We start from the raw sequence: 15260 nt of genomic DNA on the forward strand, positions 1-15260 counted from the left end.
GAACGGAAGCAAGAGAAGGAGAAGGAGCCCTCTCACACACGCAGACACACAGAGTGTCAATTCTAAAGTCGCAGGGGTGCAGGGAGAGTGAACGGAAGCAAGAGAAGGAGAAGGAGCCCTCTCTCACACACACAGACACACAGAGTGTCAATTCTAAAGTCGGAGGGAGAGCGCAGGGGCGCAGGGAGAGTGAACGGGAAGCAGGAGGAGGAGAACGATAGCTGAAGCACACACACACACAGCCCCTACAGTGGCTAATCCAAAATCGGACAGCAAAAAACTGCAGGCAGGGACAGAGAGCACGGGGTTGTTTTAAAGCAGCCAACCCCGCTCTGCTTCTCTCCCTCCTCCCGGCTAGGCTGGCTGAAAAGCTTTGCTGCTACTTAGCAGCTCAGTGGGGAGGAGAGAGGAACATAGAGGACGGGGTTGTTTTAAAGCAGCCAACCCCGCTCTGCTTCTCTCCCTCCTCCCCGGCTCCGCTAGCTGACAGGAGCCGCTTACACCCGCTTTACTGTTTCAAAGCGAGCCACGGACTGCTCACAACTGCAGCAGATTCCCCCGCCATCTGTAGGCATTCGCTCCATAACACGCACAGACATTTCCCCTTACTTTCTAGGAGGAAAAATCTGCCTGTTATGGAGCGAAATTTACGGTAATTAACCCCAAAATTCTTTTGAAAGAGCCAGGTCTTCACCAACCACTTAAAGCAATATAATGAATGGGCCTGGGAGATCCCATTTTGGCAAAACATTCCACAGAGTAGGTTCTTCTTTGTCAGGAAGAGATGTAATGTAGTTGACGTACCAGCTAATGCTGGAAGAAAACACACCTTACAGCCACCACCTGCACATCAAACAGGAGTGCCAGATCAACAAGTACTCCCAAACTACCACCTGCAAGCATTTAAAAGCTTCATACAAAATATGAATATATTTGCATAGCTTCCAACAGCAACAGCTAAATATTAGGAAACATAAATTCACCCAGGTGGTTAAAGCTAGATGGACCCAATGGTCTGAATCCATATAAGACAGCTTTCTACGTTCCAGTCTCAACCTTATTTCTACTTCTAAATGTTCCTTTTTATTTATTCAAGAGACTGTAAATAGGTAGTGAGGGTGGCATACCTGGCTTCTAGGTCTCTCATTGCCCATTTTTTTAAGGAAGCAAAATAGCATTGTTAGAGATCACAGTTGTCAACAATTTATGCCCCTTTGAACAGTTTTGAGAACTTTTTCTAAAGGGAGCCATTCTTCTTTCTGCTCTTCCCTTTCCATCCAGTCCCCACTGTAACAATATATAATTGCTATCCAGAAACAAATTGATAATAGTAGTTGTGATCAGTTATGCACAAACTTTTTTTGAACCAATGATGTACTGTTGCACAATTTGGCTTAGCATTGTTATTAAGCCATCCTCTTTTGGGGTTAAAAACTACACTGTGTGGTGGTGTCACATCATGGTCCAGGCTAGTTACATCCTTGAGCAAGGAATTTTTTTGCAGAATGCTGTATATGACTAAGGGAATAAAAATAAAAGCTGATAATACTTAGGGTAGGGTAGGTGTTGCTGGCAAGATGTTTGGCTATAACCCCTGTCATTCCTGACCATTGGCCATGCTCGCTGGGTTGGATCAGTGTTAGAGTCCAATAACATCTCAGAAGATCATGTTGGTAGCTGTTTTTAAAACTATAACACCTCTTCCATTTCTGATTTACAAATACTGTATTTTAACTTTTTCATGCCACACAGCCTCTGCTTAGTGCAGTGTTTTTTTGATGCCTGGGACATGGTGTAGAGATGCCCCCCTAGATGTTTTGGACCTGCTTCCTGAGGCTAATGGGAGGATGGCAGGTTTGGGAAGATTTTTGGATAGGTGTTTCATGTATTAATGATTTTGGCATGTATCTATGGGTTTTGTGGCTGATCCGCAAGGGTCCTTAAGTTGGCACATAAATACAACCAGGAAGGTTATCCAAGAGTAGAAAAGCACTGGCCTAGAAGCACCAGAAAGGGTAGAACATTCTTATATATCTCTTTCTGCTGGATTCCAGCAATTCAAGACCCTGTAACCTGCTAGACATTGTTTAACCACATGTGAGGAGTTTGATATCAAGGATTACACTAGAAACCAATTAGTTGGAGTACTATAATAGCATACATAGGTTGTATCCAAAGTTAGTTTTACTTAGAGTAGGTCCATTGACATTGATGAACATAGCTAACTTAGATCCGTTAATTTCTATGGAATGATGATTTGTTTTATTGAATTAAGCTAAAGGTCAATCTAGCATTCAGGTTGTACGTATGGGGTGAGGGGAAAGGAAGCAGAAGTCTTGCTGCACAAGTGGGAATCTGCTTGCATGGTGCTGGATGTCACCCCATGGCAATGGCCATTTCCTGTTGATTTGTTGCAAGGATTTTTAAAGTACCTGTGACCCACTCAGATTGTGTCCAAGAATTGACAGATGCAGCAGTGGAGAAAAAGAAAATGATATTTATTGCTGAGCAATAATTGACCCAGTGGAATCGTTTCCAGAGACTGGGCGCCCCAGTTCTAGCGCCCTGAGGCTTTATACCTGAGTACATACATGACATAATCGAATACAATCGCACACGGCAGCAAAAATAAAACCAATGAGCGCATTCAAGCCTTGCCCCCTGATCATGTATAGAGTTCCCTCCCAACTTCTACTTTCTTCAGTCTGTACATCAGTTTGACCTTTCCCCTGCTTTATGGTAAGAAAGAAAGGAAACCTAAGGAGAAAGGAACTTTATTCGGCCATTACGCTGTTGATAGCTCTCCTACGCAACATCTGCTATACGGGGACATTTGTGGTTAGTGTTTTCCTGTTTTGGCTGCTAAGGACCCTGCCTGGACAGGAGGAAAGTGCCAGCACATCAGATTTATTGCTTCCCCCCTTATGTTGGCGAGACATTGAGGACATAAGAAGAACAAGGGGAGAGAACTGGGGCAGAGGTCCTTTTGGATTTTTCAAATCTAAGCAATTTGCTTTAAGCTCTGCAAAAGCCTTCATGATTCAAGCATGGATTATATAAAATCATCATAAAGATATATGGTTATATATGGATATATGGATAACTGATTATATGAAAAGCATAAGGGTAAAATTCACCCAGGTGGTCCTGCTTCAGATTGACCCTAATACCTAGTAGATACTCATAAAGTGTTTAAATAGCAATATTCCCAGCGCTTTTGTGTGCTGTGCCTATTAGTCAGTGACTTTGTCCAATCCTTTTTTAAAGTCGTGAAAGTTGGCAACAATTTTGCCATGCATTGTTGCAATGTATATCTAGATTTATTATGTCCTACGTGAAGAAACACCTCTGCAGCCTGGTTGGCACATTATGGTAACACTTAGTTACAAACAAACTGTCTGACCATGAACAAGCTATGTTCTGGTGCAGGCTACTCAAATCATACTCTTCACTTTTGCCAAGGAAGGAAGAAGCAAACCACAGCACTGAGTTAGCATTTCATGCAACCTGTGATTTATTTCTCTTTAAACAAACCATGAGGGGAAGCCAATACATCTGTGCTTATTATTATGTGCAAACATGTCTTATGTTATGAACCCACTGCCATTTATTCTTATTAGACTGCTCTCACTTCCAGTGTGAGATAAATTTCTCTTCCCTCTTTACACATTATTCCATAGACCTTGATTAATTGATCCTATCATTTAATAACATATAGGGTTGAATGGAATGCCTTCAAATATATTCAGATTTAGATTTGTATATGCAATATAGTATCCAGTTATATGACAAATACATAGACTAGAGTTGATAGGCTAGTTAATTTACTAGTCACTACAGTGTTTATTTGACCATAATCAAATATTACCAAATATTCCATGAAGTCAGGAATTTCAAAATGAATCGTGTGATCATTTGATAGAATTGCAGTAGTAAGGGCCCCTTACTTCCCAACAATGCAGGAATCAGGGCCTGTTACAATGTATTTACATAGGAACTGTCATTATCTGGCTTGTAACTTTTTTGCTTTTGTGCTTCCAGTTAAACAATTGGACCTAATTTCTCTAGCTGACCTCTTGCTTAACAGCAGCGGTCTCTGAACAGGAACAACTTACAGAGTTATAGGCCTTGAATTGCCACCATGTCTAATTTCATTGTGTGTGCTTGTGAAGGTTTTATGTTCTGTATGCAAACAGTGCATGTTGTGTTGCTCATAGAAATAACAGGTGACTGCCACAATTTCATGCTTTCATTTTGTGGTTCCCACTTTTGTGCGTATAAGTCAGCCAGCCCACAGCAGAGAGGATACCAATTAGGTTTTTAAAAAGTTTATTAGCATCTAATTGATATGTCAGGAATGCTCTGATGGTGTTTCCTACTTGGCAGGGAGTTGGACTCGATGGCCCTTGTGGTCTCTTCCAACTCTATGATTCTATGATTCTATGATAATATTTGACTGTTCAAGGGACCAGGAGTGGACCAACTTCAGTATTCTATTGCCTTACTGTTTTGCACTAGAGTTCTTGTGATCTACCAATGTGTATTAAGTTATAGAGCACGACTGTGCACACAGGAACTCTTTAACAGTTGGGGCACAACTTAGTCACTTCTAAATGATATTCAGTATGCAGCTTGGCTTAAGGACGCAAGTTCCTTGCTGGATCAAATCATAGTTCACCCTACTATCAGCATTATTTGGCTAAGAGTCCAAACTAGCTTCTACCCATTCTGCTTGGATTTCCTTTTCCTTTTTTGCTTCAGATGTTTAATAATCCCACCCCTTTGCCAGTGCATGAGATAAATGAGATGGCAAAATGGTCCAATCACAAGACAGTGCAAAGGCAAAAACAAGTATATGTACGTGACTGCAATGTTAATGACTAATCCAATGCTCAATTTAAAAGTTATCACCTGAGTACTCAGAAGGAAGATGTGTTTACAGGTCCAGGTTATAGTCTGTGCTATGTGGAGCCCCTTGGAGGACCCAAGTGGCTTGTGCTAAGTGAGGACATTCGGTACTTGACCGTTGTAATCACCCTTACTTTCTGTGTGTTTATAAGAGATTGCCAATCCATTTTCTTTTGGGGGCAGGAGATGTATTTGTAATCATGTAGGCTTAAGAGACAATGGTTTGATTTCAAACTACAAATCAAGATCTGAAATCATTAAATCAGGATTAAACTACAGTCTCTCGACTTGGATATAACAGGAAATGTCATGGTACCCCTCCTTTTGTAACAATAAGAATGTCATGTTAGTCTGAAGTATTGATTTTCTTGCTGGCCATGAAATCTGCACATAGGGGATGAATCAGCTTGGTAATTGTATGCACTTACTCCAGGGATAGTTAAGAAAAACAGGATTCTGTTGAGGAACCTTGTAGGTTGACCTCTGTCCTTTTGCTTTTTGTTCAGTCAAGGCAAGTGTTGCACTTATCACTTTTCTAGCCGAACCTTAGTTCTGGGTAATCATGCTAGGACATTAGTTTGATAGGGGCAACATGTAGTAATTATTCAGTCAACTCTCCTTTCTTGACCTGGAGCAGCGATGGCCAACTTCTGCATTCTCTGGTGCTGCTGTGTGTTCACAGTTAATGATTATGTGTGTTTGTGCTGGAATCATTACATACAAAGCCAAAGGAGAGATGCTACAACAATAGTGTCAAATATCTATTTCTTTTGTACGTGTTTTCCACCGTGAATAAAACTGTTGGGGAAACATAACATGCATTGATTTAAAATGGATTGAAGCTGACAGAGGTTAAATAAAATACTACAGTTGCTCATCATTTCAGGTATGGAACTAAGTAGACCAAAATAAAAGGGTGGAAGCAGGATCTTGTCACATAGAAAGATTTAAAAGTTCCAAGAGGAAAGCAATATGATGAAAAAAATAAGGAGCTTTCAGTCAAAGCTAAACCACTGAACACACACAGTGCATTGTTTTAGGGAACAGAGTGTAGAAACTTTCCATCCTTAAAACTGTTGTCTCAGAAGGCCTGTCTCCTGCTTTGAGAACCATAATGCATTAATGATAATTGTACCTTATATAATTTGAACCTCCTGTTTGGAGTGTGGAAGTGCATTAATTCACAGTTTATAGCAGTGTTTGTCAAATTTGTATGAATTTCATTCAGTTTCTGCTAAAAGTAATTAAATCTGTAAGGCAGGGGTTCTTAACCTGTGGTTCATGAATGAGCTTCAGGGGGTCTGTAAACTAGGTACAAAAAGAAAGATTTTCTATTGCAATAAAAGAAACGGTATGCAATATTTTGTGTTTAGGTGTGAGTCATGCTTCTGAGTAAACAAACATAAAGTTGCACTGTAGATTCAACTCCCAGTGTTGTATTGTGGCCACAGGCCAAGTGTCAAAGTAAAAGAAGAAGGAACAAACACCTTGGCTTCACAAGCCTGATGTAGGCAGTCATAAGGAAACAGAAAGCTTGCAAAAGGTAGGGTTGAGCCTCAGTACTGATAATAATGGTTTAGTGGTTTGTGCACAAGCTGGAATGAAGCCTCAGGTTTGTTTTGAAACTAAGTCTGTGCTAAACCATAGTCCTGGTTGTAAGACAGCATATTGAGAAAGTAAAACTAAATGCTAGCAAAACCACCTAGCCATATGGGAGGATGGAGTGTGTAAGCCTGAGGTTGAGTTCATTCCAGTTTACACATGTAGCACTAAACCATGCTCTGGAGCTGTGTGCAAACTATACCAATACTGTAGCTACATTCACAGGTCAGAGTAATCCATGGTTTAGCCTGTCAGGAACAAGCTTAGACAAACTTTAGGTTCAGACACTTCCCTCCTCTTTCCATGTGGCATGGTTGCAAGTAGGAATTCAAAAGCTTTCATTTTACTTTTTATTAACCACCCCATGTCATATTGTCAAACCTGACAAAGGCCCAGTTCACATGCAGTGCTGAACCATGATTTAGCACTACAGTGGTACCTCGCAAGACGAATGCCTCGTAAGACGAAAAACTCGCAAGACGAAAGAGTTTTTCGTTTTTTGAGTTGCTTCGCAAGACGGATTTCCCTATGGGCTTGCTTTGCAAGACAGAAACGTCTTGCAAGTTTGTTTCCTTTGTCTTGCAAGTTTGTTTCCTTTGTCTTGAAACCGTGCATTCAGGGGGTGCAGTTGCGACTTGACTTCGAGGAGCAACTCATAGCACGTGGTGTGGTAGCCTTTTTTGAGGTTTTTGAAGACTTTGGTGATTTTTGAAGCTTTTCCAAAATCCGTGCTTCACAAGACGAAAAAAATTGCAAGACGCAAAAGCTTACAGAACGAATTAATTTCGTCTTGCGAGGTACCACTGTATGTTCGTGAGCAGGAAGCAGTATGACCAAAGTCGCAGACTCACATACTTCCTCATCACCTCAAGCTGGGAGGAGAAGTTAGCTAGCATTTACTTTATTTTACAAAATCTTGGCATAGTGTTATATAGATAAACCAGAGATACAGACCACCATGGGCTCCTTGGGAGGAAATTTAATAAATGAAACTGGATAGTTAAACTTCATAACCCATTATTTAAAGTTGGCTGATCATATTATAGAGCTCAGACATAATGCGAAACTCTGGGTTGTTGAATTTGGAAGCAAAAGTTTATTATCTTGTAGCTACACCAGAGGAGAGGGAAGGGCATCAGTGGATCCTAACACTCACCTATGCTTGGCTCTGTCACACAGAAGCATAGTTTGATGTCTGAATGTAGCTGCTGCTCCTGAGAGTGGCTAACTTGTTGCCCTTCAATTCCCTTCAGCTCCAGCCAGCATGATAGGGATAATGGGAGTTGTAGTCCAACGACATTTGGAGAGCCACAGGTTAGCCACCCATGGTTTTGAGATCAAGAAGGCTTGGTGCCTCCCTGTTGCAAATGTCTCTTTTGGCAGACAGGATCTCACTTAGGTGCTGCTTCAGTTTCTTTCATTTCAAGTAATTTTAATAACCAATTCACAGTTGTCATTTATTAGAAATTACATGTTGTTTATGGGAGGGCAGTTATGGCATTAACCGTCTAAGAAATAATAATTCAAATGCACAAATGATACAAATGATACACATAGTTTTATAGCTTGTGTATATAAGAGAATTTGGAAATTTGGGCTAGATTATCCTTTATGTGTTCCAGTCTTTTAGCACCCTCTCCTGACACTCCTTGTGTATTGCACTGTTTAAAAGGGACCTGGGCTGTTCGAGGCATTTCCTAAAAAAAATAAAAAAGAATTAAGTAGCATTTTTAAAATTGTGAGATAGTGTTTGAAGAATTTTTCTGTTTAAGACCGAAAGCCAAAAATTTCCTTTTTATTGCTTTTTGATAAAAGAATTGCAATGGTGTTATCAGATTATTTCTGATATTTCATCATCACTTTACTATAATGTAATCATGTTGCTTTACAAATGTTAAAACAATAATAAGGTAACAAATAAAAAAAAACAAAATTAGAAAACAGACAGCAATTATATATCCTTAAAAGCAATGTCTTGTAGAAACCTGTTGAACAAAAACAGTTTTTGCTTCTTCCCTAAAAGCAAATGGGGGTACTGATTTAATTTTGTTATTCGATTTCTTACCCACCCTTCATTATGAAGGAAGATTTTAAAAATATAAGTTGGGCCATCCCTTGAAGTGTTCTGCACCACCAGGTGAAGTTATTCACAGTGTGGAAGAGTGGGAAGTGATACTTCTGTTACCTTTTCCACCACTGATGCCACTTTTTGATATGACAGTAATAGCTACTGAACTTTCCAACTGGTTCATGCTGGTTGAAGGTATGGTAAGGAAAAGGGAGTAGTGTGAGAATCCTGCTCAGTCAGACCACGGATCTATCTGATCCAGCTTCCTGTTTCCAACAGCAGCCAGCAACATCCTTTTCTTTCTTTCTTTTGTGGAAACTCAAAAGCAGCACATGAAGGCAACAGCTCTCCGCTATTGTTTGTTTCCCATAACTGCTATTTAAGGACATATGCAGTGTTTCTCAAACTTGGGCCCCCAGCTGTTGTTGGACTACAACTCCCATAATCCCTAGCTAGCAGAACCAGTAGTCAGGGATAATGGGCGTTGTAGTCCAACAACAGCTGGGGACCCAAGTTTGATAATTTTGTGTGGTAGAAAAAATTATAAATTAAATGTCATGTGAATAAGTGCTTTAAAAAAACAAAACCATTTTGAATCTACTGCCAGTTTAACCTAATGACTCTATTCTGGATTTTGAGAGGAGGAAAAACATCATTTGATATAGTGAAAGCTTTTATAAACCTGTCCCACTGTAGACACCCAAAAGGCCTGAAGCATTTTAGCCTTTCCATGTAAGTGAGGATGTTCTAACCTCCTAATCATTTTATTGGTTTTTCTTCATCTTTTCCAGTTCTAACCCTTTTGAGATGTGTTAACCAGAACTGAATACAATGTTCCGAATATGGCCAGTTTAACTTTAATGAACTAAGTTTCCATTGTACGGGAGAAAAATTGAGATTTTTGCCATGAGTAAACAACAGTCCAGAAAGAGGGAAGGGAAAAGCTATGCTCACTGCTAGTTGCAGCTGTTAAAAACTGTGTGGCTTTGAATACAGATGTATTTTGTGGAAAATGTGGTATATAAATCAATTTACCGCGACTATCCTGTGGCAATCATGAGGAGGACCTTTTCAATTGTGGCACTCACCCTTTCCTTTGAAATAGGACAAGTGCCTACTATTGGCTTTGGGCAGTTCCTAAAAACTCACCTTTTCTCCTAGGCCTTTACTGAGCATTAATACAGGTAGCTCCCCATTTACATGGGGGTTGCATTCCGTGGCACCGTGCACATCAGTAGGATGTGCATAAGCTCACCCTGCTCCTAGCTGATGAGAAATGCAAAACCAGCTATACATGGCAGTAGCAGTAAGAAACAAGGGAAGCAGGCACACTCCATTGGCTCCACTGAAAGACAAGTTCCTTCGGGTTCCTCCTTTTCTCAACTTCTTCTGCCAGCAGCTATTCCATAAATTTTCTGCAGAGGGAGAGATGGAAAGCAGGACCACTCAGTCGACTCAGCTGAGACCAGTTCAATTTGGCTGCCTCTGTTCCTGAATTGTTTCCATTCCAGTTGGTCATTGAGGACTATTATGTACCTTTAAGAATTGTTTCCTGAACATGCTTGCCTTCCTCTTCCCTCCTCATTGTTTTCCTTTTGTGTCATTTCTTTTAGATTGCATGCCTGTGAGCATAGACTGCCTTTTTATTGATCTTATGTAGGCTACTCTGAAGGTCTTTTCATTTGAGGAGTGGGGTAAACATGCTTTAAAGGTATTTTTTGTGAAAGACTCTGAGTAACATCCAGCTATGGCATCCTGCTGATGCTGTGAACTTGTGTAAAATAGCTTCCCTTTCCTTTGCTTCTTTCTGTAGCCCCTTGTATGCTGCCAAAATCTGTTTCTGGGGCTGGGGGAGTAGAAAGGAAGGTCCTGGCATGCTTGCTAGCACAGCGTTGGATCTTGTTCATAGGGAAAATGTTTAGTAAAGTTTGGCGAAGAGAAAAGATGGATTATACTAGAAGACTCCACACCTGCTTTGTTCAGGGTATTCTGATGGTTCGGTTGCTTGCCTAGTGTAGGATTTTACAAAGTAAGAGGGTGAACCAAGCTACATACTTGTGTGGGTGCATTTTTTTTTACTCTTTGCAAATGGAAGCAAGCACAAAAAAAATACGTTTTGTGTACAAATGTGTAGTTAACCTTATCTGACCCATGTTTAATATTGTTGCATTTGCTTTACAGAGTGCCTAGTGGAGAATGCAATGGGATCAATAGCATGTCTGCGGAGAGTGGCCCAGGGACAAGACTGAGAAATTTACCAGTAATGGGGGATGGACTAGAAGCTACACAAATGTCTACAACACAGGCACAGGGCCAAACCCAACAAGGCAATACTGCAGCTAATAACCCACCTCCACCAGAGACCTCAAATCCTAACAAACCCAAGCGTATGACCAACCAGCTGCAGTATCTGCTCAAAGTGGTGCTCAAGACACTATGGAAACATCAGTTTTCATGGCCTTTCCAGCAGCCTGTGGATGCTGTCAAACTAAACCTCCCTGTAAGTATAGACTTAAGAGAATTAAAGGAGCAGCAATGTATCTTATCATTTAGTGGTGTGAGAGGGCAAGGGGTGGGATGCTTGTGGAAGATGGGCAGTGAGGAGCAACCCAAAGGTGGAAAAAAATGGTGTGGCAGTGGAATTGGCTAGGGGGTCAACAGGAGAGGAATAGAAATGTAGTTTAATGGGGACTGAAATAAACATAAACGTTAGAATTTCTTCAGAAGTGTTGAAGGGACTGGGAACAGGACTAAAGAAAGCATGCGGTCAGCTGAGATTCTAAAGTACTGAATATTATAGGACAAAGGGGCATCAGATGGGCCTACAGTAAAGTGAGGGAAATAAATCAGATAATGTGGAGTAAGGAGTAGGCATGTGGGTGGGGAGAAGATGAAGCATGAGAGCAGCATATGTTATGCTCAGTGAACTAAATTTCATAGGAAGGATGCTTGATACAGCTGGAAGGTGAAGAAGGGCTATCATCTGGTGTGCCCATCCATATTTTCAGTCGCCATTGCTGGTCCCCAACATCTCTCCCCGTATTGTGTATCTAATGTAGACATAATTCCCCTGGGTAGGAGTTGTATCACTTTGGGCTTGATATAGCAGATAGCACAGCATTTGTTTTCAATTAATTAATTAATTGTGGCAGCAACATTTATTTGGATGGTAAGGTTATTTTATCATTATTGTATGGGAGTATTCTTATTTGCTTGATGCTTAGCTTTCCTTGTATCAAACCTAAATAATTGCTTTGGTTGGCAAATGGGAGGTTTTATTTTCAGGTTTAGTTTTTGAGAAAGTTCCTTCCTTCTTCTGATACCTTATTAATACTTGGCTTAGATTTGCTATGCCTCCATGATTTATCTTGTTAGTTATCCAAAGGGTTCTTCTGTGGAAAATCTGAAAATAAGACCTCAGAGTCTACTCACTAGCTAGCCAACAGGCCATAGTAATGTGGACAGTGATATGCTGCTGCCCCACCACGCAGGGACCATTTTATTCAGCTGTATTACTTGGGCAGTGTGACAGAAATCTTGCAAGCTGCTTGAAACAACATTCCTTTGTTGGAGCACTCCAAAATAGATTTCTCTGCATGCTTGGTCAGTGGTCAGCTTGTATTCTTCCTAGTCAGGATATTAGGTTGATTTTAAGAACTGTGATGGCCAGTGTACCTATCCTGATTTCATGGGCCTGATCCACATCATTCCTGTGCTGCGCAGCACTGCATGGTGCCACAGGGATGCTTCTGACCATGAAATTGTTGAAAATTTCTGTTGCCAAAGACAGAACAATTAAATGGCTACCAGAGCCCATTGGAAATGTTACAGAGCATGCTTACAGGGCTACTTCATTCCCTGACTACTAAAGCTATACGTATATGCAGTTCAGACAAATCCCTGTCTTTCAGTATGTCCTGTTGTTGTTGAAGACTAGCTAACTATTGAAAGGAATTGTGAGCTGCAGCCCCAGAATCCTTCCCAACATTAGAAATGTTGTTTTAAAAGTTCTGGTTTACATTGTTTACTGGGTGCAGATACCTTACTTTGTTTGAGCAGACAGCTGATGGTTTTCCATATTAATTGTCATGAAATTTGGCTCTATCAGCCATTAGGTGTGCGTCTTTCCTTTACATTAAAAGTCTGTTTTAAACCCAGTATCACAGAGGAACTGAGGGTTGAACTAGATAGGACTATGTCTTGCCTTTGGTTAAAAGTAGCTATGGAGGGATAAGGATTTAAAATGGGTTTATTTTACCCATGTGCCCCCACACCAGTCCCCCAATGGATGTTGCATCTGAAGTTGCCATTAGCCACAAAGGGTGTAAAAGATGTGAATAATATAGCACTAGTGTGTCTGACTGTATAGAAGCAGTTATAAATAGATATTACAATAGCTAAGGATCAAATGTTGAATGATTTCCCTCTTTGTCAGTTGTTTTGATAAGACTCTGAATGCTTCTAGGTTTAAAATTATTTTATCTTCTAGACATTGTTACTAAATATGTTGACATATTAATTATTAGAGTTGGGACAGAGAGAAAATTTATAAGCTTTTCTACCTGAAAGGGTTGAATGCAGTATGCCTGGTAAAATTTTCAGTTATAATAATTAGTCTTCTCTGTTGCCACAGGATTATTATAAAATTATTAAAACTCCTATGGATATGGGAACAATAAGGAAACGCTTGGAGAATAACTACTACTGGAATGCTCAAGAATGTATCCAGGACTTCAATACAATGTTTACAAACTGTTATATCTATAATAAGGTATGTTGTCTTCATATATTTGGGCTTTCAAATTATGTGTCTGTGACATCGCATGATACTTTCTCTCATGCAACAGTACTTTCCTTCTTCTACCTGCCCTAGAAGCAACATTTCTTTTAATATATATTCTTTATTTAGAGAAGATAAAATTCTTCACTTTTAAACAGTTTTCAGAATTGAGATTTAAAACAAGCAGGTTCCAAATGTTTAACTCTGATAAACTTGTCTGCCTTGAGATTTTTTTAAAACAACAACAACAAAAAGAAACAAGATATAAATCTCTACAACAAAACAATATTATTGAATCCATTTTAAAAGCAGATATAAGTGTGTATGTTACTTTAGTTATACAGTGATGCCCCGCAAGACAAATGCCTCGCAAGACGGAAAACCCGCTAGACGAAAGGGTTTTCCGTTTTGGAGGCGCTTCGCAAAATGAATTTCCCTATGGGCTTGCTTTGCAAGACGAAAATGTCTTGCGAGTTCCTGCAGGGTTTTTTCCCCTTTTCCCCCTTTTCCTAAGCCCTAAGCCGCTTATCAGCTGATCCACTGATAAGCCGCTTATCAGCTGATCCGCTAAGAGCTGCTAAACCGCTAATAGCGCTAATCCGCTAAGCTGTCAATGGGCTTGCTTCGCAAGACGAAAAAACCGCTATACGAAGAGCCTCACGGAACGGATTAATTTCGTCTTGCGAGGCACCACTGTATAATGAAATACAGTGAGTTGGGGGGCGAGAGCTGTATGCTGGCAAATACTTGAATGGCCAAATTTGATTTGGAAAAAGTCAAGTAGAACCCAGAAGTGACTACATTAGACACAGTGTAGAATATGATGTGGTTAAAGGGAACCCGAAGCCACAGGGCTTTTAATAAAAGCGTGCAGCTTGGAAATTGCAATCTAAAAGCTCTGCACGACGTCTTAAGATCACATTGCAATAAATACATCCGTATCAAGGGCTGTGTCCAGTCTTCATCTTAGGCAGAATAGACCTGTTGAAATTTATAGACATGATTAACTTAGGTCCATTAATTTCAGTGGGTTTGCTTTGAATAGAATTTGGAAACAACCCCAGAACATGGCATCCAACACATCCAGGCGTCATTGATACGAATTAGGCAGATTTATTGCCACGTCATTCTGTTATTTCCATGCTATTAGAGTTATGAATGTGTGTAACCTCTTACATTTTTTGTTTGTTCAGCCAGGGGATGATATTGTTTTAATGGCAGAAGCTCTAGAAAAACTTTTTCTGCAGAAAATATCTGAAATGACACAGGAAGAAACTGAAATTGTTATCGTCCAGACAAAAGGAAGAGGACGGGGGAAGAAGGAAACAGGTACTGATATTGGGACTGCCCATTCAGTTTGCAGGGGGGGTTTTTTCTTTTGGACTAGCCAATGCTCACTGTCATTACTTGTGTATTTGAATAGGGTGGATTAGCTTGTACTTGAAAGGAACTTGAGTTTGTGTGTGTGTGTTTCATGTACCTATAGTATCCAAGAGAATTACCTAGGGTCAGCAAGCAACAATGCAGAAACATCTCTTAAACAAAGCATTGACATTAACGACTCCCTTTGTCTTGGGGTGGGGGGGGCAGAATCTATCCCTGCTAATAGGCTCTCAGCCTGGGAAATCACTTACTTTAGTTTTCCAATGTACAGGGTAACAATACTTCCCATGCCTCTCCCCCAACAAACCAAAAACTATCCAAATAGAAGGCTGTCACTTTAAGAAGAGGTAGGAAATCAGTATCTCCAAATTCATGTACAGTTTAGCCCCAAAACATCAATCTCTATAAAGAAAGGAAAAACAGTAACACGGGTAAGCAAAAATTCATTATAATTGGGGGTTTTTTTGGGGGGGGGGATATGCCCTGCACCCCAAAGGCAGTCCCAGAAATAGCCACAGC

The 15260-nt window shown here is 40.4% G+C and overlaps 1 protein-coding gene across 5 annotated transcripts in view; it reads left to right on the forward strand.

Moving 5' to 3' along the window:
- BRD4 (bromodomain containing 4) overlaps positions 1–15260 on the forward strand; it is a 70867-nt gene that overhangs the window by 20568 nt on the left and 35039 nt on the right. For all 5 annotated transcript variants that reach the window (XM_081848636.1, XM_081848640.1, XM_081848639.1 and 2 more), the window contains exons 3-5: positions 10760–11078; positions 13212–13349; positions 14552–14687. In XM_081848636.1, coding sequence (XP_081704762.1) covers positions 10794–11078; positions 13212–13349; positions 14552–14687 — 559 coding nt within the window. In that variant the 5' untranslated portion in view covers positions 10760–10793. The remainder of the gene's footprint in view (positions 1–10759; positions 11079–13211; positions 13350–14551; positions 14688–15260) is intronic.

Source organism: Podarcis erhardii (assembly GCF_964252035.2).
Source record: "Podarcis erhardii genome assembly, chromosome: 2".
NCBI lineage: Eukaryota > Metazoa > Chordata > Lepidosauria > Squamata > Lacertidae > Podarcis > Podarcis erhardii.